This window comes from Hyaena hyaena, unplaced genomic scaffold, assembly GCF_003009895.1.
Source record: "Hyaena hyaena isolate Hyena2069 unplaced genomic scaffold, ASM300989v1 scaffold_631, whole genome shotgun sequence".
In the NCBI taxonomy this organism is placed as follows: domain Eukaryota; kingdom Metazoa; phylum Chordata; class Mammalia; order Carnivora; family Hyaenidae; genus Hyaena; species Hyaena hyaena.
Window position 1 is genome coordinate 596,379 of NW_024081264.1, and position 24,015 is coordinate 620,393.

The following is a 24,015-nucleotide window of genomic DNA, read 5'->3' on the forward strand; positions in this document are numbered from 1 at the left end:
CAGGAGGTTGGAGACTGGAAGAATCGTGAAAGCCACGGGGCAGCGAAAAGCAGTCAGCTTCCGGGCATGTTTGAAGGAGACCCAGCAGGATTTCTTGAAGAGTTAGATGTGGGTGTTGAGGGGAAGGGGGAGCTAGTGTGGCTCCAGGATTCTGCCTAAGCAGCGGACTTTACCACAAGATAGCCCTGGGGAGGCCGGAGGTGGGGACAGGGGTGAGTCCCTGTGGAGGTGAGACGGGGCACCTGAGCAGACCTCCGGTGGGCAGCACGAAGAACTGGGACCCAGAAGGTAGAGTGCTAGTAAGTGGAACCTGTCTTCATGCCAGGTTTACCACGCATGTGCATGCACACGGTAATGAGGTAATGATGTGACAGAAAATCTCAATAAGGTAAGAAAAGTAACCATCCCCTACCCCAGCATCCTCACGTTGCCCCGCATCAGGGATGATGTGTTTGCGCAGGATTGTTAGCCAAACATCAGGTTTAGCATGCTGCCCTCCTCATAAAGATTACATAATTAAATTTTATTGAGCATGTTTTTTGTAACTGTAAACATTAGAGAGAAACATTATATGATAAGCATTTCCCACATGTAATCCACATGTACTATGTGGCTCTGAGGAGAGGGGAGGGGCGTTTGATTCCCCACCAAATGGAGATGGCCTAACCCTTCCTGGTTGGCTGTGGGGGCACTCAGTGTTGACCTTCAAGCCTGCAGCATTTCCCCTTTTCTGAGTTATTCCTGGAGGATGAATTTCAGGACAGGCTTGGGCTGAAGAGTGTACCACGATGACTGGCCCTCCCCTCACCAGGTGGCAGGAAGATACGTAAGTCACTGGCCATGCAGCAGTGCCTGGTGAGGGGCAGGCACGTAGCCTTCATCATCCCATCTCCTGGTGAGGAAACAGAGTCACGGAGAGGCAGAATGACTGGTCTGGGATCACACAGCCAGAGATAACAGCTGTTCCCACCACCGCCCACCCCTAGAGAGGCAAGGTTGGGGGTTGGGCAAGTAGGGTGAGCATCCCTCCCTAGGTTATCAGGGTGAGGACCTGACGCAGGCCTTCTGGTTCCCACGCCTCCCCATCAGCACAAGTGAAGGTGGCAGGCACAGGAAAGCCTGTTTGAGCACAGTCATCACTGCAAACCGGTGCTTGAATTCTGTACCCACCACCGCTAGAGCCGAGGAGGAGGAGGAAGAGGAAGAGGAGCATAGAGTGGGCCGGCATGCTCCCCAGCTCTGACCCACAGAGCCAACCTCCCCTGCCATCCGGCGGGGCCCCTGAAAAAGCCACCTCACCCTGCCTCCTTCCCTACCCCAGAGTCATGTTGGGATTCCTGGTCTGCTTGGTGCGCAGGTGAGAACCTGCCCTTCCATTGCACCCGGGACTGCCTGGAGGTGAGCACACGCTGGCCCCTGGACCGCGAGCTGCGAGAGAAGTATGAGCTGGTGGCTGCGTGCACAGTGCGTGTCGGCGCACGCAAGGAGGAGGTGGTGATGGTGCCCTTCCCTGTGACCGTGTATGATGAGGATGACTCGGCGCCCACCTTCCTTGGGGGCTTCGACACCGCCAGCGCTGTGGTGGAGTTCAAGAGGAAGGAGGTGCCTGCCTGCTGCCCTTGTGCTTGTCTGTTTTCTGCCGTCCATCTGCCCTTCTGTCCACCATTTATTCCTTGGTCTATGAAGCTGTCCATCCAGCTGTGTGGCTGACCATCCATCTAACTGTCCATCTTTTATTTGTTCATCCAGCTGTCTGTTGGGGCTTTCCACCTGTCCCGAGGGTAGCTGAGGAGGAGACGGGAGGTCAGCCTAGCTGTCCCCTGATGAGTGTCTGGGCACCCTGAATGCCTAGCCTGTGTCTGACCAGGCTGTTAAAGCCAAGGGCGGCATCAAGGCCAGGGGTATCCCTGTGCCTTTGGACGGGGGCACAGCGGTGCTTCCCTGAGTAGGAGAGGATGGCTGCCAGAAGGGTACTCCCTTCCGCCATGTCAGCTGTCACTGGAGGGCCATAGAGGCTCATGGAGGGGAGCCCCCGAGTGCAGAAAAACTGGCAAGTGCCTCTCCCAGTGCAGCACCGCCCACACTGCCCATCCACCTCCATGCAGGTGGAGCGTGACTGCCACCTGCTGGGCAGTGGGCCGTCCTGCAGCCGGCTGGCCAAGGGCTCAATGGGAAATGTGTTGTCACTTGCCTCCCTGGGCACCCCAAGCGGTGGATGGACCGGTGGGAGGAAACCGCATCTTGTTGGTAAAGGTCGCATGAACTTGGAAGGGCTGCCTTGGGGGTGACAGCAAGGAGTCTGGTTAGCAGTGAAAGCAGAGATGCCCTGTGACTGCTCAGAACTCTCCTCATGATTCCCTCCAGCCTGATACATAGAAGGTCCTTGGAAGAGAACATTCTGGTGTATGCCTGGGCTTGGATCTGGCTCTGCCATCTATCACTAGGTGACAGTGAGCTAACTCCACCCTGTGGGGTCCCGCTTGCTGTGCTCTGTGGATACCTGGGTGAAGCCTGTCAGCAAAGCACTTGGGCATCTGCTCTAATCCACTCTTATGGGAAATCTGTAGATGTCTGTCACACCTGTTGCACAAGTGAGGCACAGTGGCCCAGGGAGGGTGACTGGGCCAGATTGGCAAGGGACCCTATGGGAACTTGAACCCAGGGCAGTGTGTCCTTAGAGCTGGCTCTGACTGCACATTTGGTCCAACTGTGGTGCACATGCCCTCCTGAAGTCTCAGGCTTACAGGGTCTCCGAGGGGTCCCCCTCCCCAGCTCTGACTGGCACCCCCTACTTTCTGCAGGGCACTGTGGTGGCCAAAATACGTGTCTTCGATGCAGACGTAGTACCAGCATCGGGGGAGCTCCTGAAGCGATACACAAACACGCTACTCTCCGGGGATGCCTGGGCCCTCCAGACATTCCGTATCGAGCACGCACCCAACGAGACCTTGGCCCAGGCCAACGGCAGCTTTGTGCGGGCAACTGTGCATGACTACAGTAAGAGGGGCCAGGCGTGGCCTGGCTGGGCCCCCTAGGGAATGCCACTCTTGCAGCGCCCTACACACACAGACACCTGTCCTCTGAGTCCTAGGATAACGATCCTTCTACTCCGCCCAGCCCTTCCTTGTGTCTGCTGGGCTCACCTTGGCCACCCTGGTGGGGTTTTACAGGCTTTCTTCTCTCACTGAACTGCCGCGTGGCAGACCTTGGCAGGACCTTCCCAGTCTTCCCCATGCTGACCATGCCAGGGTTCACTTCCCACTACAAACAAATACGTCGTTTCTTGAGGCCTTCCTCTGACTCCTGGTGTCTACTGCCTCCAAGATGCCCAAGTACCTGGGGATTATTTTTCCTTAGTCCCCATAACCCTCTACTGACAGAGGTTAGTATCCAGTAGCAGCTCTGTGTGCATGAGCCAGAGGATCCTACAAAGATTGTCCTGTCCAGCTCCTGGGATGTCCCACAGGGCTGAGCTCCAGGGGCCTGCTGGATGCTCACTTGCAAGATGAGACATCTTCATCAGCTGCCTTGCCTCCCCCCACCCTCCTGCCCATGTTTTCTGGGATCACCTTCCAAGTACCCCAGTTGCTCTTCAATCCTTGCTTTGGGATCTGCTTCTGGGCCAACCCAGAATCGCTGATCCCTTTACCCCGTTCTGCCTGGCCTGATCCTGTGTGTTTCTCATCCTCCCCACCCACACTGAGCCTGAAGGTCTCCTGCCCTGTACAAAGGGAAGTGTCGTCCTTGCCCCGGCTCACTCCCTCTAAATACCCTGTGTACCAAAACCTCCCGACCTTCATCTGCCTGTGGCGCTGTGAAGCGAACCACAGCCATGCCATTCAACAGGTGCACAGAACTGTGCAGGCTCCGAGCCCAGGGGGGCTGTGCAGTCCAGAACTCCACTCAAAGCTGCTTGCAGTCAGGAGTTCTCTGGGGGAATGGAGGCCGGTATGGTTTTCCCAGGGCCTCAGTGGTGGTAGATCTTACCTCGTGTACACCCACACATAGATACTCCACATGTACACACTCCACACACATACCCTGTACTACCACATGTACACCCGTATACCCTATACACAACACACACAGCCACCCCATAACACACACATACAGGTACCACACACACAGGTTACCTCCCAGCTGAGGATTTTCTCAGCTTCCAGCTCAGCACAATGGTTACATTTAAACAGTGGTTCTGACTTAGCCACGTCTGTTATCCGTGCACCCTCTGTATGGAAATCTGTATTTGCCCACGTGTGTATGTACCTGGGACATGGCTGGGAGGCGGCACGCGGTGGCACAGGGCGGTGCGCCCCAGCGGTCATCACCGTGCCCCCACCCACAGGGCTGGTTCTCAACCGGAGCCTCCCCATCTCGGAGAACCGCTCCCTGCAGCTGACCGTGCTGGTCAATGACTCGGACTTCCAGGGCCCCGGGGAGGGCGTCGTCCTCCTCCACTTCAACGTGTCCGTGCGACCTGTCAGCTTGCACTTGCCCAGCACCTACTCCTTCACCGTGAGCAGGCGGGCCCGCCGCTTTGCCCAGGTGAGCCCACAGCCCAGTGCCTACCTCGGGAGGGGCATGGAGGGACCCAGGACCCCCAGGGTGGGGCACTCTGTTTAACAGATTGCAAGCAGGGCTGGTGTTGAGAGACACTCCCTCCCTGGCCTAGCACTTACACAGAGTGGCCCGGGGGAGCCATGGGCACAGGGCCAGGGAGGCTGGGGCCGTGGCAGAGTGGACAGAATCACAGGGGCAGGGCTAGTGGGCAACTTGTAGCCCTCTCCCTCCTTGTTACTTTTAAAACATATTTTGTCCTACTGTGAAAGCAATGCCAGCTAACTCTTCGTAGGCTGACTTGGAAAGATGTTCCTGGTGGATTATTAAGTGAAAAGTGATTTGTAAAGATACTGGCCTCCCGTGACTGTGCAAAAACAAATTTTCATTGATTAGAAATTTTAAAGTGTGTGAATGCAGGCAGCAGTTAACAGTGGTGCCCTCTGCCGGGAAAGGTGGGGAGCGCTTCCGCTTTGCCTTCTGCAAGTGCGTTTACTATAGCTTATCTTTCATTTGTCATTGAAAAATAACAATTAGAGGTGGAAAAAAAACATAAAGTGGTAAGTATCCGCTAAAAAAGAGGAAGGACAGGGAGACCCTTTCTCTCCTTATTAACTAGTATTTAGCATTTTAGTATAGTTCTACCTAGAATGTTTCTCTTAAGGATGTTTGTAATTTTACTTGCCGTTAGAGCAGGCATGAGACTTAACATACTGCTCTTTCCTAATGGAGCAGCTTCAGATACATCCTCTTCAGAGTGTCATGTTTAAGGCCGTCTCCAGTTGTCTGCATTTCTGTTGTTGGCTCCCATGCACCCTCCACTCCTGACAGCCACCCAGGCCCAGCACACAAAGGACCCCACCCTTGGACATATCCAAGCTCCTTGACCTGCCATGCACCCCCAGGCTTTCCATGGAAGCAGAGGTCAAGGATGGTGGGAGGTGACAAGGCAGAGGGGTCCGAGGGGTCTCTGAGGGGGTGCCAAATGGAAGCAAGCACCGCAAGAGGTATGTCACCTGTGCTCCGGCAAACTTGAGATCAGAGGGACCTGAGTCCCGATCTAGCCTCAAACTCACTATGATCTTTCACCCCCCTCCCCAGTCTTTATGATTGTTAAGTTGAGGATAGTGACCTTGGGCAATTTTGAGGACCACAGGGGAGAGTGGAAGTAAGCAGGTTTTATGTGGGGGTGTGCTGGGAGATCTAAGAGGTCATAGTTTTGTTGTGCTTTTGGGCCTGGGTGTGGAGGAACTGGCTGTGCCTTGGGCCTGAGCAGGGCTGAGCGAACACCTGCTAAGTGGCTGCAGGCCAGGCTCCACCCTGCCCTCTGTCCCCCAGCCTTGACTCGTCAGAGCTTCTGGTTTTAACCACTGAAACCTCTGTCTAATTCTAACTGAAGTGGCCAAGGGGTAAGAAGGAGAGTTCCAGCCGCCCAGCACCGGGCCCCAGCAACGGCACTGCCTGCCTAGCATCCCCTGGAGAAGCATCCCCTCTTTCCAGGCGTTCCAGCCAGAGTGCCAGGAACGGTCTCACGTGAGACAGGCAGAATCATGTGGCCTGGGCACGGTGCCCTGACTGACCAGGCAGGTCACCTGGAGTACCCCAGCCACATGCACTGAGGATGGCAGTTGGTGGCCCCTGGAACAAACCTGGCCTGGCCAGAAGCAGTGAGGGAGGGGAGGTGGAGCGATGCAGTCAGCCTTCGTGCCTAGAGGAGATGGGAGAGTGGACATCTGTCTGGAGGCAGGGCTCTGAGTTCTGCTTCTGGCCCCCAGGAGCAAGGGGCAGGTGGTGGTGTGATGGGCAGGGCAGGGGAGGGCCAGGCAGGTGGATGGGTCTGCAGGTTCCAAAGGTGTGCAGGGACTTGAGGGAAGGTCTGTCATCCCTGGACCCTGTAGGGGGCTATTCCAGGACTCAGGCTGTCACCAACACAGGCCAGTGCCCAGCCCAGCTGAGGCGTTTCCTGTGCCCCATGCCTAGATCGGGAAAGTCTGTGTGGAAAATTGCCAGGAGTTCAGCGGCATCCACGTGCAATACAGGCTGCAGCTCTCCAGCACCAACTGCAGTGTCCTGGGGGTGGTCACCTCAGCCGAGGACACCACAGGGAACCTTTTCGTCAATGACACGGAAGCTCTGCAGCGGCTGGATTGCTCTCAACTCCGATACACTGTGGTGGCTGCTGACCGGCCAACCCGCAGGCAGACCCAGGCCCTGCTGGTCGTCACCGTGGAGGGGACATGTGAGTGCCAGGGCCCGTGGAGGATCGGGACGGGCAGGGTGTGGTAGAGCCACGGGCATCCCCCACGCAGAAGGGGCCTGGGCCTGCCCCCTTCACCTAATGACAGTGCCCCTGAGCCTGAGTCTCCTTCCCTATAAAATGAAAATGAGAGTGCACGCTGCATAGCCAAGCTGGAAGGGTGACAAGGATAAAGTATAAAACAGCTTAGCCCAGAGGGACTGAGTAGTAAATGGTCGCTATTCCCCATCACCACTGTCAGCGCATTCTATACATGCCCTTGCTATAGGATAAAATACAGGACCCTGGTGAGATGTAAATTTCAGGTAAGCAATGAGCGATTTTCTGTTCTAAGTATGTCCCACCCAACCTTTGCAGACTTCCAAGTATGTCGATGCAGTGTTAGGGATGTACTTACAATAAAGCAAATATTCACTTTTTCTCTGAAATTCAAGTTTAACTGTGCATGTGTAGTTTTGGCTGAGTCTACCCACATCACATCCTCCTTCTATACTTATCCCAGCCCAGTAGCTGCCCCACCCCTTGCTGTGACCATGGTGCCACCCCACTTCCTCAACGGGCCCCATCACTGCCCTGTGCCCTGATGCAGAGGCATCCCCACCCCTCTGGGCTCACCCATGAGAGGCTTGGCCAGTGCTTCCCTCTGCCCCTGGATGCTGGCGGGACCCTGCGCCTAGGCCAGCCCCCTATGACCAGCTTTCTGCCACCCCCAGATGTGGCTGAGGAGCCAGGCTGTCCCCTGTCCTGTGCAGTCAGCAAGAGACGCCCTGAGTGTGAGGAATGCGGCGGCCTGGGCTCTTTGACGGGCAGGTGCGAGTGGAGACAGGGAGATGGCAAAGGTAGGCCCCATGCAGAGCCAGGGTTGAGAGGGGTAATGGTGGCTGTGTGCAAATGGGGTCCATGTGGGCCCTCCTGGCCACTGTGATGGCCCTCCCCACTCCACATGTGTTCTCTAGAGCTTTGCCCCCATTTGTGGTTCGTGATGTCAGGAGAGGGTGAGCGTCAGTGCAGAGTGTGGGTGGCACAAGGACATTCAGGCCATGGGACCACGAGTCTCCTTGGGTTTTGGAAGAGCTGGCCCAAAGTTGGGGTGTGGCCCCAGGCAGTAGGGCTTGGGTATAGCAGCCAACTCTGAGCTGTGCCCACCACCCCAAGGATCCCACTCACGGATTCTCTGCTTGGGCGTCAGTTTGCTCCTTTGGAAGGGACAGGGTTGGCCTGGGAGCCCTGGGGTGCCGCCCTTCTGGCTCTGGCAGTCTGACCATGTGGTAGTGACCAGCCTGCTGTGTGTCGTAGGAATTACCAGGAACTTCTCCACCTGCTCCCCCAGCATCAAGACCTGCCCCGACGGCCACTGTGATGCTGTGGAGAGCAGAAATGTCAACATCTGCCCCCAGGACTGCCTCCGTAAGCAACTACTGGGCCTGCAAGTTCAGGGGCCCAGGGTGGATGGGAGTAGCCAGTGGGAGAGTCTTGGACTCCCACCTGCACTTCAGCCAGACAAGCCTCATTCCTGGATTTTATGTGCCAAGGCTTTTTCCAACATTTTGTTCGCACAAAGGGCTCTACACCCCCCTCCCACTCCCCAAAAGAAACCTCTGGAGACTGGTGCCTGGACCAACACTCTCCAGTGTCTCCCTGGGCAACTCACATGGGTACTCCCAACCCCTGAATGTCCTGGCTTCCTGCTGCCTCTTGTCTGCTTCTGAAAAGTAACTATGCGTGGACCTCAGTGAGGGCCCTGGACAGTCTGGGGGGCGGGGGGTCCTCCTCCTACCTGCTGGAACCAGAGAACTGATTGGGGGCAGGCCATGCTGATTCCTGCCCAGGTAACCCAGACTTCAGAGCTCACTACCCCTCCAACCCCCCACAACCCCCACGTCTCCCACCCACCCCAACCCCAGCCTAATATGCTGACATCATGTGGGGAGGGACTGCTCATGCTCCTTCCTGGATAGTCCTGGTTTGTCTGGCCACACCAGGAGGCTTAGTGGGCTACATCTGTCACCAGGCGGCGGCAACATCATTGGTGGGCACGAGCCAGGGGAGCGCTGGGGGATTAAAGCTGGCTTCGGTATCTGCAACTGTTTCCCCGAGGAGAAGAAGTGCTTCTGTGAACCTGAAGACAGCCAAGGTTAGTGGGTGGGGGGCACTGCGGGGGCCATATGCAGGGCAGGCTCCCATACCTCCCTGAGCCCCAGCGAGCCAGGGAGGATAGTACAGGAAGGCAAGTGAAACCCCAAAAGACCAACCTCCTTCCCTCTGGGCCTCCCGTCTGTGCAGATGCATCTAGGTCAGGGCCTCTACAGAGTGACTTCTGGCCCAAAGTTTTATGGTAAAGATGGAGTTGGAAGGTTCTTCCACCAAGTAACTCTGCATCTGTTCACTTTGTCCTTGGGCAGAGCCTTCTCTGGGCCCATGGCACCATCTGACTGGAACCACACCCTCCCAGCTGTAGCCTCCAGATGCTCCTTCTGGGCCAGCAGGTGCCAGTGGGCAGCATGGGCCTAAGCACACAGGGAGCTCTCCTGCCTGGGCCCAGGGATGTTTGTCTCGTATTTGAGTTGTAGGCCCTGAGCCACTTTCTTTCCCTCTCCCAGTTTTATAAAGAAAATAAGGAATACACTGGGAACACAGCAAAGGAGCTCTGCCTCCCCGCCAGCCCTCCGGCTGGCTTTGGTGCAGCGTCCCACAGCTGGCCCTGTGCATACACTCCCTCTGCTGTGTGGCCTCGGCCAGACTGCTTACACCCCCTGGGCCAACTGGCCCTTCAGTAGGAGGGTGATAGCACACCCCCCACAGTACCTACAAACAGTCAGTACCATGTGTCTGCATGATGCTCATGTTTTCGTGCCACCACACTTGCCAGGCCGCTCAGCTTGTCACAGCAGTCCTCCAGCTGCTGTGGACACGCCGTGCCAGCACCCGCTGGTACCAGGGCACCCTCGCAGAGCACTGTCCCTCACGGCCACCCCTGCCCGCAGAGCCGCTGTGTGACGAGCTCTGCCGCACGGTGATCGCGGCCGCCGTGCTCTTCTCCTTCGTTGTCTCCATGCTGCTCTCCACCTTCTGCATTCACCGCTACCACAAGAACGCCAACAAGCCACCCATCGCCTCTGCCGAGATGACCTTCCGCCGGCCCGCCCAGGCCTTCCCGGTCAGCTACTCCTCGTCAGGTGCCCGCCGGCCCTCAATGGACTCCATGGAGAACCAGGTCTCTGTGGACGCCTTCAAGATCCCGGTGAGGCTCCAAGCAGGGCCTCTGCCTGGGAGGCAGCCCTCCTGGAGGCCCTGCGGATGGCAGACGCCTCTGGCCTGGGGAAGCTGGGAGGCGCGGGGAGGGGCAGACACAGCTCCCTAGTGCCGCATCCTGTAGCCCACAGGTGGCTAATGCATCCTCACCCACCAGGAGGACATCACAAGCAAGCCCCCAGCCTCCCCAGAGCTGCCTTCCAGGGAGGGCAGAGGACATGGAGGCAGTTTGGCAGAGTGGAGAGTGATGGGTGCTCGTTTAGATGGACTGGGATTTGGGAGGGTGGGCCCTGCCATGCCTGATAGGGAACTGTCCTCCAGATGCCCCAAGGGCTGCGGGGAGGCCCTGAGGAGGAGTGTGGATTTTATTCCCAGAGCGTGGGGCCCTGGGGGTTGGGGATTCCGCAGAGGAGGCCCATATTCTGCCTTCATTTTTGCCAGCTGCTCTGCTGGGGAGTCCCTGGGGTGAGTGCAGAGGTAGGAGCATCTTGGGGCATCTTGGTGGCTCAGTCATGATCTCACGGATCGGGAATTTGAGCCCCGCCTGGAGCCTGCTTTGTATTTTGTGTCTCCCTCTCTCTCTTTGCACCTCTCTGGCTCATGCTCTGTCTGTCTTTCTCTCAAAAGTATATAAACATTAAAAAAGAAAAGTGGGAGGCCTGTGATGAGGCACTGTCCTCGTCCAGGCTAGCGATGGCAGCAGGCAGGGGCTGGACCAGGGTGGCCACAGTGGGGAGGGGAGTTCATTTGTGGAGTGGAAAGAGGGGGTGCCATGGGGCCTCTGGGCCAGCTGTGGAGGAGGCAGGCCCCAGGACTGTAACCGGCTGGCTGATGGAGAGTGCCAGCCAGAGCTGGTGGGCTCCAACCCACCTTCTCCATGGGAGAGCCTGGGCCTGCAGTCCTTATGGTTCTGAGAGCCCCTGTCCTGGCCAGGCCCTCTGTCACCCTGCCATCCTTCTGTATCCCTGCTGGTCGGTGCCGAGAAGCTGGAAGCCAGGCTCTAGGAGGCCCTGAGAACACTCAGAGCTGAGGGTGCATGTGAACAGAAGCTCCACCCCCAAGGCCTGGCAGCAAGCATTGCAGAGTGTGCACCTTGACAGGGGTCTCCGAGCAGGAAGTTCGGGAGTCACAGGGCCTTTGGCAGTACCCAGCCAGGGCTGGGAGGTGGCTGGGGCTTGCAGGAGGTACTACTCAAGGGTTCTCACCCTTCGTGAGGGTCTGGGCCGTGGAAGCCATTCCCAGCTGTGGCAGACACTGTGGCCTCCGTCCTGGCTTTCCTAGTTCTAGTTGCTTAGCAGACAGGGGGTCTGTGACCCCTGTCCCAGGAAGCATCTCAGCCTCCACAGCAGGCCTATGGAATGAGCCATTTGAGTCCTTTATAAACCTAGGCAGTTTATGGTGAGATGCACCAGAAGGGCAGTGCCTGTGAGCTGTTGTGCAAGTGAACACACACCACCCTCGGCCCACAGCAGCTTGTGCCCACAGCACAGAGAAGCCAGAGCCCAGCCTGCGGCCCAAGGGCTACCCCGACCAACTCTAAGAACACATCACTCAACTGCTTGACCTTAGTTGTCTCTTATATAAAGTGGGGAGAAATTTTAATGTCTTTTAAGAGGATCAAGTTACTATCTACACATACTTACCGCGGCTTCCACATGCAGTGAACACTTATCCAGTGCAGTGTGGAGGTGAGGACACCAGCATAACAGTGTTGATGTTGTCAGCTCTGACCCTAACTGTGGGTTCCTGGGGAATTTGAGGCAACACCAGGTTGCCCAGCAGCTGGCCGGCAAGGACCCTGGACACAGTGCCGGGAGGAGGCTGCCTCTGCCCACGAAAGCACACACACACCTGTGCATGGGTGTTGGAAAACATGGCTCTGCTCAGCAGGGCAGAGGAGCCCAGTGGGGTCATCTGTGTGGGTCAGACAAGTCTGGCAGGTCCCATCATAGCAGCACCCCCCAGGTCACACCCACACCCAGCTGCAGGGAGAGTTGGGGCAATGGACACCCAGTGCTGGACCAGGACAGAAGGTTCCCGATAGGTTTCAGCATCTGCAGTCAAGAGTTCAAGGATGCAGGGCCAGGGTAGGGTCTGGGAAGATATCCCAGAGTAATCTGAGTCAGATTTCAGCAGGAAGGCAGGGTGGGTAGAGGGGTGCATGGTGAGCAGGTAGAGGTAGGTTCAGGGAAACAGCCAGTCCCATGGGAGGAACAGCCTCTTCCACAGGGCAGAATGGAGGTTCCCAGTGGTACCTTTTCTGGGGCACCATACAGGGAATTTTCCCTGGACACTTCCATCCATGGCTGGGGGTCCTTGGCCAAGAGGCAGCTTGAGCCACTGGTGCCAATTCAGTCCTCTCAGGGCCCCGGGAGCTCTCTAGAGAGGACAGATTAGAGCCTAATCTATAGGACGTCAGTGTCTTATGGGCCTGGTGTCCAAAGCAGAGGCAGCACCAGAGGCTTGGGCTTAACTCTCAGGGAAGAGGCCCCACTCCCATGTGAGTACCACCAGGTACCAGGTAAGCCCTGAATCCCTTGTTTAAGAGATGAGGACACAGTTCTGGGAGGGCCCAGGGCATGTTCAATAGACCAGGGACAATCAAAGGTCCAGGCATCCAGAGTCCAGGCCATTTTGTGGCAGCACCTGTCTTCCCATAAGGTGTGGGGTCCTGCCCTCAGTGTAGGTGGGTGCCCATTGCCCACTGGTTCAGGTGACCATTGAACAACACTGGAGCCTGTCTACAAGGCTCATTTACCAGCCTTGTCATTTTCTTTTCCTCTTGCCCTCACCAACTTTCTCCCTTCTCTTATTCTTCTTCTCCCAACCCCACATAGGAGGATCCGAAGTGGGAATTCCCTCGGAAGAACTTGGTTCTTGGGAAGACTCTGGGAGAAGGCGAATTTGGAAAAGTGGTTAAGGCAACAGCCTTCCGGCTGAAAGGCAAAGCAGGTTACACAACCGTGGCCGTGAAGATGCTGAAAGGTACCTGTCCACGCACTGTGCCCAGTTGGCTCTGCAGGAGCCCTGAGGGCTGGACGAAGCCCCCTTGACAAGCAGGGTGCTGGCAGCCAGCCTGGGGCCTTCTCCAGAGCCCTCCATTGCTATTCTTGACGGGCTGCATTCTGGATGACATGGGCCAGGGTGGTCCCTGGACAAACAGGGCAAAAGGACTTCCCTGCTTGGAAGGTTCTAGAGTGGTATTGCTTTTGTATCAGTATTAGGCAAAGATCTGAGTTTTTATAAAATTAAAAGCCCTTTTGACCTTGAACTGACAGCTCTCCCTCCCTAGTCTGCCCCATTCATTCCTCTCAGCCAAGTCCCCCTGCGGTCCAGGTGAAGAAGCCACCTGTAGGGACTGGCCCCTGCCCTGGGGCCCTGCCTGGCCCAATCTCTGTGGCCCTCAGTGAGGGCCCTGTGATCAGTCATGCTACAAGTTTGGCTCTAAGTGGGCACATGCTCAACCCCACACACACAAACCCTGGTGTTTCTGAGCAGAGTGGGTAGACGGCCCAGTGGCCCAAGGTTCCAGTGACCATGCAGTGGGTGCAAGTTGGCAGATGTACATGAGAATTCTAGTGCAGCAGGTGGGTCTCCATGGTGACAATGGTCACCTGAACCAGTGGGTGCTTCTGAATGCTTACTTAGGCCCTCAGACTGGGGTCTCTCCATGCCACCCAGGAGATCCAGGCACTAAGGGGGGCACACTGAGACCAGCCTCAGGCCACCACATGTGGGACCTGACTCCCTATCTCCCAGCTACCCTCTCACTTCCAGACAAGCGTGCAGCCAGAAGAGGTGATGTGGCCCAGCTGGGCAGTGGGCTGTGGGGCAGCTGCCCCAGGAGACCTGATGAGGCCCAGCTTCTGACTCCATATCTCTCTACTTGGGCTTCGGCTCCTGCTGGGAGTCCAGGCACAGCTCTGCTCCCCCTCAGGATGCACGTGCTCAGTGTGTTAAGAGGCCACCTCTGTGAAATCTCATCGTCTTCAGCTTTCTCCAGGGCCTCACTCTCCTGTTGAGTGCTTGGTCAGCAGGTGTTTCAGGACACGGGACAGTCCCCTTACCTTCCCGGGATTTATGAGGATGGTCTCTGTGCACACTGTCCTTGAAAGATGGCAGTTGCAGGGGAATGCAGCCACTTACACACACAGCCTGGTCCCAGGAGGGTTTCTGGGGAAAGAGCCTGCTGATAAGGAAGTTTGCTCCTCAGGGTTATTATCTCCAGACGCAGATGAGGCAGCTCTTGACCATCCTATGGGCTGAGAGAAGCCCCGAGCAGCAGGGTCTTTGAGGGCCTTGTCTAAACCTGGGGAGGCTGTCTGGGAAGGAGACAACTGGGGTCTGTGCAGAATCATGATGTAGGTTGGAGACCCAAGGTGGTCACAGATGGGGCTTCTGGAAGGGATTGGCTTGCAACCTGCTCTGTTTACCTGCATTTCAGAGAACGCCTCCCCAAGTGAGCTGCGGGACCTGCTGTCAGAGTTCAACCTCCTGAAGCAGGTCAACCACCCACATGTCATCAAGCTGTACGGGGCCTGCAGCCAGGATGGTAAGGCCGGCCAAGGGACAGGCAGCTGCCCCGTGCAGGCCGGAGGCTCTAGGCCACTTCGTTTTTCCTCCTGCCCCTTCCTTGTTGTCTCTGGCCATGGCCTCTGCCTGAAGCTTGCATCCTCCTGCATCAGCGAGAGGATGAGGAGAGGCTGCAGCAGGGGTGCTTACATGAGGCTCCAGCCCCCTGGGTCTACTGCAGCTGCTCAGAGGTCTCTGGTGACATTCCAGTCTGTCAGCACCCCGCTCCAGGCAGAGCCCCAGGGCAGGGAGCCCTAGAAACAGATGGTGTGTCCTGAGCACCTACTGGGGGCTAGGCGTCCCATGACCTCCAGGTGACCCCAAGCCCAGCCCTGCACGGTGAAGGCACCGTCACCATCTCTCACATAAGGACACAGGAGATTGGTCTGGCCTGTGCTGCTCAAGGCCTCTCGCTGTGTGTGCACACCTGTGCACAGATGTGTGTGCTGGGGGACCGGAAGGCAGGGTGCACCAGGGAGAGGGCAGCAAGGACACTGGTGGGCACCAGCAGGACTCAAGGCTGGGCCTGAGACAAGACTGCAGCCTAAGAGCCGCTGAGAATAGGGAGCAGATCCTCTGCCTCCATCGGCGGTCCCCAGCCATCCCCAGCCATCCCCAGCCTGTGCTACAGCATGGCCAAAGATCTAGAAAGACGTGACTTCCTGGCAGCAGGGGGCTGGCTCCCGGGACCGCACTAGCGTAGTAGCCACCTGCCTTGGGCACCCCAGGGGAAAGTTGTGCTCAGCCGCCCAGGAGCCCGTTTTGGCATGGCCAGCACAAGGAGGAGAGCACACCATGCAAGAGTGAGCTGGGACTGAAACACATGCTGCGTGGCACCCAAGCCACTGGCCAGAGAGGGCTGTGTCCTTGTGCCCACTGATTAGTAGGGTGCAGAGCCTGCCTGGGGCCCTGTGGCCTCCTCCAGGCCCAGAGCCCTGCAGGTAGCCAGCTCACAGCCCCCTCTCTGCCCCCAGGGCCGCTCTTCCTCATTGTGGAGTACGCCAAGTATGGCTCCCTGCGGGGCTTCCTCCGAGAGAGCCGCAAGGCAGGGCCCGGCTACGTGGGCAGCGGAGGCAGTCGCAGCTCCAGCTACCTGGACAACCCCGAGGAGCGGGCCCTGACCATGGGCGACCTCATCTCCTTCGCCTGGCAGATCTCTCGGGGGATGCGGTACCTGGCTGAGATGAAGGTGTGTGCCGCGCCAGCCCGGGCCCCCACTGCCCGCGCCGGGGCCCGCGCTTCAGGCGTCCCTGCCGCTGTCTCCCTTGCAGCTTGTCCATCGGGACTTGGCAGCCAGAAATGTCCTGGTGGCTGAGGGGCGGAAGATGAAGATTTCGGATTTTGGGCTGTCCCGAGATGTTTATGAAGAAGATTCCTATGTGAAGAGGAGCAAGGTACCGGGTCCCCCTGGGGGTGTGGCCCAGGGCTCCCAGGGTGGTTGGAGAGCAGGGGTCCAGGGTTCCCACCATGGGTCGAGGCAGAGCCCTTAGAGCACCTGAGGAGGAGAGAGCAGATTGTTTTAGAGTATAAACTTCATCTTCAAATCCTTCCCTAATCGTGGGCCCCCAGAGACCCAGCTCAGGACTCGTCCCTGTGTCTGTTCCTTCTCTTCCTGAGGGCCACACCTGCCCTTTCAGAGCACCCCTGGGAAGCTGGGCCCACAGCTTCTTTTGCTTTTAATCACCGTCACTTTTGAAGGTCAGCTAGCGCTGTGGAAATGACAGGTCTCTCTGCAGTTGTTCCTCTCCCTTCTGCAGGATGAAAGGGCCCTTGCTTCCTCTGTGTACCTTTAGCTCTTCGCTCAAAGGAGACTGAGTCAAAAAACCTGAGTGTGGCAGTCATTCTGGGCAGAAAGGAATGAACTGTGTTGTGGGTGGAGGGTTCCCCTGGAACAGGGACCTGGGAACCCCTGGCTGGGTGAGTGTGGAAGGCTCACAGGGAGGCCCTGGAGATGGAGTCCAGAGACACAATGTAAGGTTTTTTCTTAGTCACTTTCTCCAAACCTCTGACATAGGTGGTTGGGGGCCCTTCTGGGGAAACCTGTGTCCCTGTGTTGTCCAGTTTCCTGTGGCATGTCCGAATGATGTGTAAGTGTGGGTGTTGCCTTCCTGGGGTCAAGGTTACATGCTTGGGGCACCACGATGCCCATCTAGGCAGCTTGGCTGGGGACAACTCTCTTAGTTCCACTGCCCCTCAGCCCCTCCCCTGCTGCCTCCTTGTGACAGACCAGACAGGATCACTCCCATGGCCTTTCAAGAGCCACAGCTGACTGGCTTTCAGAACAGACTCACTGCTCAAAAAAGAAAAATACAAAAAGTGACCACATACACTTCAGATTTGCTCTAAGGGGTCTGTGTCACCACAGACTGTGAGGATGATGTTTTGTTTTGTTGTTTAAGCTTATTTATTTTGAGAGAAAGAGAGCGTGCGACCTGGGGAGGGACAGAGAGAGAGAGAGAGAGAGAGAGAGAGAATCCCAAGCGGGCTCCCTGCTGTCAATACAGAGCCCAACACAGGACTTGAACTCACAAACCATGAGATTGTGACCTGAGCTGACATCAAGAGTTGGTCGCTTAATGGATTGAGCCACCCACGTGCCTCTGGGGTTTCCGTTGTGACAGCATATCTCAGAACTGCTGAAAGGGAAGTGGAGAGGGCCTGCTTCCCCTGTGGAGGGGTGTGGACAAAGCCTTTCTATATATGCACTGGTCCCCCAAGAATGGCCTGTGTCAGGGAGCAGAGAAGTATAGACTTCCAAGCACATGGCCCCTTAGAGAGCAAAGGCAGCAGGCAGTATTGCTACGAACACACACCCCAGAAAGTGACACTTCATGAAGGATGGAAATCCTGAAGAATGCTTTAAAGAAAAAGAAATTGCAGTAAATTCTGCATTTAAATCTATGCACACATTTTTGGTTGATTTGTAGCCTAAGACTTACCTACTGAAAAGCTGTTTCTCAAGTTGCATTGGAAAGCACTTGTTAGGTCTGACCCCAGCAGCTCTGCAGTGGGCAGTCTCTCAGAGGATGCTAACAGGGCTCTGGGATAAAATGATAGGGAAAAAAACAGCCCCAAGGCATGGAAACAGATTTCTTCACTCAGAGCTTCTCAGAAAAGCCTTTAGCGTGTTGGTTTGCCTCAGAAGTCCCCAAGGTGGAAACACTGGAAGTTGGTTTCCTGAACTCATTCACCCTCAGAAATCAGGAGACCTTGCTGGATGGTGTTCTTGGCCCACACATTGGGCATCACCACCCAGGTTACCCCAGAGCCTTCTGGACCTGGCCCTAGGGAAACCTGGCTTGGATGTGGTCTTGATTCCTTGGGTTTCTTCTCAGCAGGGATGCGATGCATGACAAGCATGCCCTATGTAGCTGTAGGCAGGCCCGCTGACTCCCTCCAGCATCTCAGCCTACCTGGGAGACCAGATTAGAGTTCCAGCCCCTCTGAGGCCCTGCTGCCAATTCTGTGCCTGGGAGCACTCTGGACGTCACTCCTCAGCATCCCTCCAGAGCTGGAAATGCCTGGGATGTGGCCCCAACCTCCTCCACACTCCCCGACCCCAGTTCCCAGGGCGTCAGAGCCATGTTAATGTCTTTCCATTGTTCCCTTTTTAGGGTCGGATTCCAGTCAAATGGATGGCAATTGAGTCTCTTTTTGATCATATCTACACCACCCAAAGTGATGTGTAAGTGCGGGTGTTGCCTTCCTGTGGTCAAGGTTACAGTGCATAGGGTACCACGATGGGGAGACAGCGCGGGCCCCAGGTGCCTATTGGCTCATACCAACCATCTGCAATGACCACCCCCCACCCCCGCAAGTTGAGAGGCCTTCATGTATTCATTCAGCAAACAGCAAGGTCCTACAAAGTGGCTCTGAGAGTCCCAGTGGAATATGTGAGAACAGTGAAGGGGTAACTGCAAATTTCCCTCGCTGCCCCCCTTGCCAGCCCCTCCTTCTCCTCCCTGGGCATCTTAGTGCCACACGGGCCCAACCCAACAGTTCCCCTCTGTGGGCCTGAGCATGGGCTGGGCTCAGACACGTCCCACCATAGGTAGGGTAGCCTTGAGTGAGTTGCTGGGTTGGTGTATCCCAAAGTGCTTGAAGAAAGGAACCAAAACTTGTCCTTCCACGTCAAATCATAAGACCTGAGAGTTTTCAAAAACACAGTAAACTTGCTTCTGAGTGTTCTGCCATCAATGTACACACATTTCTTGAATTATGTGGGATGAGAAAAGGCAGTTCCTAAACAGTTTTAAGTAGCTGTGTTCAGATTACATAAAGCTGACTGTAGACAGTTGGGAAACGCAGAGGAAAGAGTGCTGAGGACACTGCACATCACTTGGGTCGCTAAGTAGCTCCTGCAGCTCCTAACTTCCATGACCATCTAGTGTTTTCCGTCGTGTGCAGGCATATGCTTCTTATCACTGTACGTGGGCTCACGTGATGATGCGATTTTGCAATGTGATTTTGTTCCCACTTCACAGTAAATTCTCCCTCACGGTTAAATATTTTTCTATGACAGTGCTTTTTTTCTTCTAAGATTTTATGAACATTTCTAAGCCCACAGAAAAGGCAAAGGAATTGTGCAGGCAGCCTCGTGGCCTCGGTCCCCGCCTCGCGTATTGGTGCACTTGCTCAGCCGCTCTGTGCTGTCTCTGGTGCTTTGGTGCATCTCCACAGGGCCAGCCAAGTGCCCCTTGTGGGTGTGGGGGCCAAGCTCCGGTGGCAGCGGCCTGATGGGCCTTCAGCGCAGCAGGGGTGAGAGCAGGGCAGGTAGACAGCTCATCCCCACCTCCATTCCACATCCATCCACACGGTCAGGCCCAGGCTGAAATCCATGAGCGCTTGGCTGGCTCTTTGCACTGGGGGGTTCATGGGGTCAACAACTGCTGGGGTGATGGACGTCTGGTCTGCTGAGAAGGGGACACCACTGGCCCAGTACCACCACCCACTGGTTGTCTCACTCCCCTTAGGTGGTCCTTTGGCGTCCTGCTGTGGGAAATTGTGACTCTGGGGGGCAACCCCTACCCTGGGATCCCTCCCGAGCGGCTTTTCAACCTTCTGAAGACAGGCTACCGGATGGAGAGGCCCGACAACTGCAGCGAGGAGATGTGAGCAGGCTTTGCCTTGGCCCAGCCTCCCTCAGTCACAAACACTGCACTCATGCCCTCGCTGTTCCTGAGCCCAGGGTAGACCAGGGAGTAGGTAGTAACAGGGCAGAGTATGCCAAGGCAGAAGTCCGAGAACCACCACTGGGCACAGTGGCAGGTGCTGGGGCCCTGACTCTGCTGGGAGCTGGGTGGGCTTCCGGGAGGTGGGGGGAGGCTTACATGGATGACGGGGAGTAAGGCCGAGGAGAGGTGGTAGAGAGGATAAAAGGGGGCTTCAGACCCAGGGAGCAGCTTGAGCCCAAGGCCTGTCCCCAAAGGACACCCGGGGAGAGCAGGTAATTCAGAATGACCCTAGGGATGCGTGCTGGGGAGGGCTCACATGGAGACACAGAGGCGGGCAGGGGGCAGGCAGGAAGACTGCAGCACAGCCCAGGAGTGCCAGAGTCTTCACATGGTAGTTCCAGCAGATGATTCGCAGAGGCTCGGCTGAGAACACATGAGAAGGTGCCACCACAGGCAGAAACAGGCTGGTCCGTTCATTCCACAAAACCCGTTGTGGGCCTGGCTCAGGGCTAGATGAGGGAGTGTAGGGGTGAGTAGGTGCCGTGCGTCTTGGCGGCCCAGGGCACACCCACGTGGCAGCCCTGGAGGCCCTGCAGCCAAGCCAGAGCCCCAGGAAAATGAGGGAGAAATGAGGAAGTGAGGACATAAAAGGCAGAGGTGTGGTTGGCAGAAGCTTTTGTTTGTTTCCACTCACACTTGATAAGAGTTTCAGGACTAGCATTTCCCCCTCAGCCCCATAGCGGGCATGGCGTCCTGTCAGCTGTTTACCAACATCTTTGAAAAGGAAGGGAAAACAAATCTCTTTCAAGGGAAAGGAGACACATAAGATCCTGGACCACAGCACCAGGCACACTGAGCCCCTAACAACCCTCGGGTGTTGGCTCAGCTCAGAGAAGGATGTCCAATGACGCAGAAAGAGCTTTGGGGTTTGAGAGCAGAGCTCTGTGGGCCCAGGGCACCATGCTGGGTATGGCGGTTGTGATTGGGCCGTTCACGCCGGGTCATAACTGCTCATCTGTGCTTCCCGCCAGGTACGGTCTAATGCTGCAGTGTTGGAAGCAGGAACCAGACAAGAGGCCGGTGTTTGCTGACATCAGCAAAGACCTGGAGAAGATGATGGTTAAGAACAGAGTGAGTGCCTGGAGCTGATTCCTGGCGTTGGCCACCTGCAGGCGGAACATGGCAGTGAGGGGACTGTAGCCTCATCCCTGTTCTGTGGAGTCCCCAGTGCAGGGGCAGGGCAAGGCTGTACAAAGAGAGATGGCCATGCTGTCCCCTGAAGGCAGCCAGCACCTGAGCCCTTCTCCTTGAGGCTGGCCCTTTCTCACATCATAAAGAAACCAAGGTTCTTCCCTTTATACTTAGAGCTCTCCAAAGACGGGTGTGGGAAGCAAATATTCCAAAATCAAACAAAATCATTTTCAGTAAAGAAACAAGTCATCAGAGTAGAGCTGCGAGGGCCCCGACTAAGGAGTGGTGGGGACTGCAGCAAACAGGAGAGCACCAGCCCCTCTAAAGGGCCTCTCGCTGTAGCCACACTTAATCTATAGGAATACGAGGACCACAGTGCCTAGTCTTCTGGATTTTAAAGGATATTTATGTGAAGTTTTCCAGGTTTTTGTTAATGTTTATTTATATTTGAGAGAGAGAGAAACAGAGTGTGAGCAGGTGAGAAGCAGAGAGAGAGGGAGACATAGAATCTGAAGCAAGCTCCAGGCTCTGAGCTGTCAGCACAGGGCCCGACGTGGGGCCCAAACTCCAAACCATGAGATCACGACCTGAAGCTGAAATTGGATGCTTAACCCACCAAGCCACCCAGCTGCCCCTGAAGTTTTCTAGTTTTTAATGTTAGTAACTCATTTACATTTCCAACAGCTGGGGTGCCTGGGTGGCTTAGTTGATGAAGTGTGAAACTCTTGATTTCAGCTCAGGTCATGATCTCATAATCAAACTCAAGCCCCAGGTCAGACCCTCTGCCCCTCCCCTACTTGTGCTCTTCACTCTCTCTCTTTCAAAATAAATAAAAATAAATTTCCAAAAGCTCAGTCTGGTCCAAATAAATCCTATCTGGGAGACTAAGGTTAGCCCATGTACTACTGGGTTACAACTCTAGGTAAATGAGAAAGCCAACAAGTTTCAATTAATATTTACTGAGCAACTGCTATGTACCATATTCTGTCTCAGATGCTGAGGATACAAGTAAACAAGACAGACACAGATCTTACCTTCAGGGGTTCAGGGCCCAATCTTTACCTTGACACGTTTGCTAAAAGTTGGCATTTCTTCAAACACAAAAACAAATGTTCATGGTGTAGGCCACTTGTAATAAAACCTAACATCAGGGTACCATTTGGTCCAAGCCTCCAAATGCTGTGAACACAGGATTGCCTTAAATAAAAATCATAGATGATGCCAGGATAGCCAAGAATGCCTAGAGAAACATCCAGGAAAATGCTAGAACTTTTCTTTACACACTTAACCAGGGCAGTGGAAGTTGCAGGCCCTGGGAAATCATCATAGTTGGGAGCCGAAGCCCATAGCAGCCTCCTGTGCAAAACCCACATCAGTGACTTCAGATTTCTGAGTCCTGATGCTCTGTTCTAGATGGAGGTCCTCAGAGGAAAGCTAAAAACATCTAGCAGGTCAGAGATGCTTCTTGACGCTCACACAAGTGATGGGGCTGCAGTGAGCTCTCCCAGAGCCTTGGGTTTGGTAAATGAGCCGGTTCCCCAGTGCTGGATGTGGTAACCCACCCCCTTCCCACATGGTGCAGAGGTAGGACTAGGCAGTGAAGGAGCACATTTCTACCCCAAGCAGGTGACTTTCTAGAGGGAGCAGTGAGGGCTGTGGAGCAGGGTGGCGAAGCAGAGGCTGGGAGAGCTCAGTGCCGGCTGTCTGGCAGGTGGCTCAGGGCTTGAGGAGAGGCTAGTAGGCCAGCATGAGGTGGGACTTAGCCAGCGAGTCTGCCTTTGGGAGGGGAGGAGCAGGGGGCATCGGGTAGTGACCCGCACTGAGATGACCAGCCGTCTCTCTCTTCCAGGACTACTTGGACCTGGCTGCCTCCACCCCATCCGACTCCCTGCTTTACGACGATGGCCTCTCAGAGGAGGAGACGCCCCTGGTGGACTGTAATAATGCTCCCCTCCCTCGAGCCCTCCCCTCCACGTGGATTGAAAACAAACTCTATGGTAGAATTTCACATGCATTTACTAGATTCTAGCAACATCGTTCCTCTCTGCACTATCCTTACGCTCTGTAATGCTTTTTAAGAGTGTTTCTGGTCTGAATGAAACCAAAGTGCTCTCTGAACCTTTTTATTTGTAAATGTCTGACTTTGCATCCGTTTACATTCAGGCATTTTTGAAACTATGTTTTTTTTTTAAAAAAAGGATGTGAAAATAAGTATAACTACCACACTGCCCAGCAACTTATGATAATAGAGAAGAAAGAGAGCTGGGCAGGATTCTCAGGGGATATTGAGAAAATGATAAACAAGTCGTTTCTGGGTGGGTATGCATCAAGTCATAGTACTTCTAGTTTAACTACTGGGATAAGTTTACCCCATCTGGACAGGCGTATAATTCAGACAGGAGGAGCGAACACCACCCTGCCCGCTCTGAGGGCACAGCCTGTGGTCACTCCCAGACCCCATCTGGATGGGCAGGTGGCTCTTGGGAGGCTACTCCACACTAGGGAGCTCACCCCAGCCCACATGCCCACCATCAGGCAGGACACATGCCGACTGCTGTTTTCACATCCTTTGCGTTACACACTGTCATGACAGTTGTCACTTACGAAGTCAGTGCTAAAAGCTGGAGCAAATGCTTTTGAAAGAACATAGTCTGTGGTGCTGTGTCTTGCAATGGACAGTAAATACGGTTCTTGCCAAAACTCCTTCTTTTGTCTTTGATTAAATACTTGAAAATTTTTTTCTGTTTCCTAACTTGATCATTGATTGCTTTTAAATCTTGGAGTGTCAAGCATTTTCTAGCCGAGATTGTTCCTTTTGCATGCCTCCCGCGTCACTGATCCCTTGCTGGTTTTGGGTCTAGCGCCACACACCACTGTCCTGTCGACGCTGTGGGGCTCGCCTGTGCGCACCATTGATTTGGAAGATTCTCTCCTCTGCGGTGGGTTTGGATGGAAGATGAGTAGGCTTCTTTACATTAGAAAACTTTTTGTAGAAGCTTCCCACTGCCGTGA

The 24,015-nt window shown here is 55.4% G+C and overlaps 1 protein-coding gene across 1 annotated transcript in view; it reads left to right on the forward strand.

Annotated features, from left to right (window-relative positions):
* Positions 1–24,015, forward strand: part of RET (ret proto-oncogene) — a 53,202-nt gene that overhangs the window by 26,792 nt on the left and 2,395 nt on the right. Inside the window, exons 4-19 of the mRNA XM_039257739.1 lie at positions 1,358–1,602; positions 2,802–2,997; positions 4,346–4,545; positions 6,538–6,796; positions 7,528–7,653; positions 8,111–8,221; positions 8,826–8,948; positions 9,799–10,055; positions 12,904–13,051; positions 14,511–14,618; positions 15,613–15,827; positions 15,910–16,032; positions 18,253–18,323; positions 19,612–19,749; positions 20,844–20,943; positions 22,853–23,000. Of these exons, the coding sequence (XP_039113670.1) occupies positions 1,358–1,602; positions 2,802–2,997; positions 4,346–4,545; positions 6,538–6,796; positions 7,528–7,653; positions 8,111–8,221; positions 8,826–8,948; positions 9,799–10,055; positions 12,904–13,051; positions 14,511–14,618; positions 15,613–15,827; positions 15,910–16,032; positions 18,253–18,323; positions 19,612–19,749; positions 20,844–20,943; positions 22,853–23,000 (2,568 nt within the window). The remainder of the gene's footprint in view (positions 1–1,357; positions 1,603–2,801; positions 2,998–4,345; positions 4,546–6,537; positions 6,797–7,527; positions 7,654–8,110; positions 8,222–8,825; positions 8,949–9,798; positions 10,056–12,903; positions 13,052–14,510; positions 14,619–15,612; positions 15,828–15,909; positions 16,033–18,252; positions 18,324–19,611; positions 19,750–20,843; positions 20,944–22,852; positions 23,001–24,015) is intronic.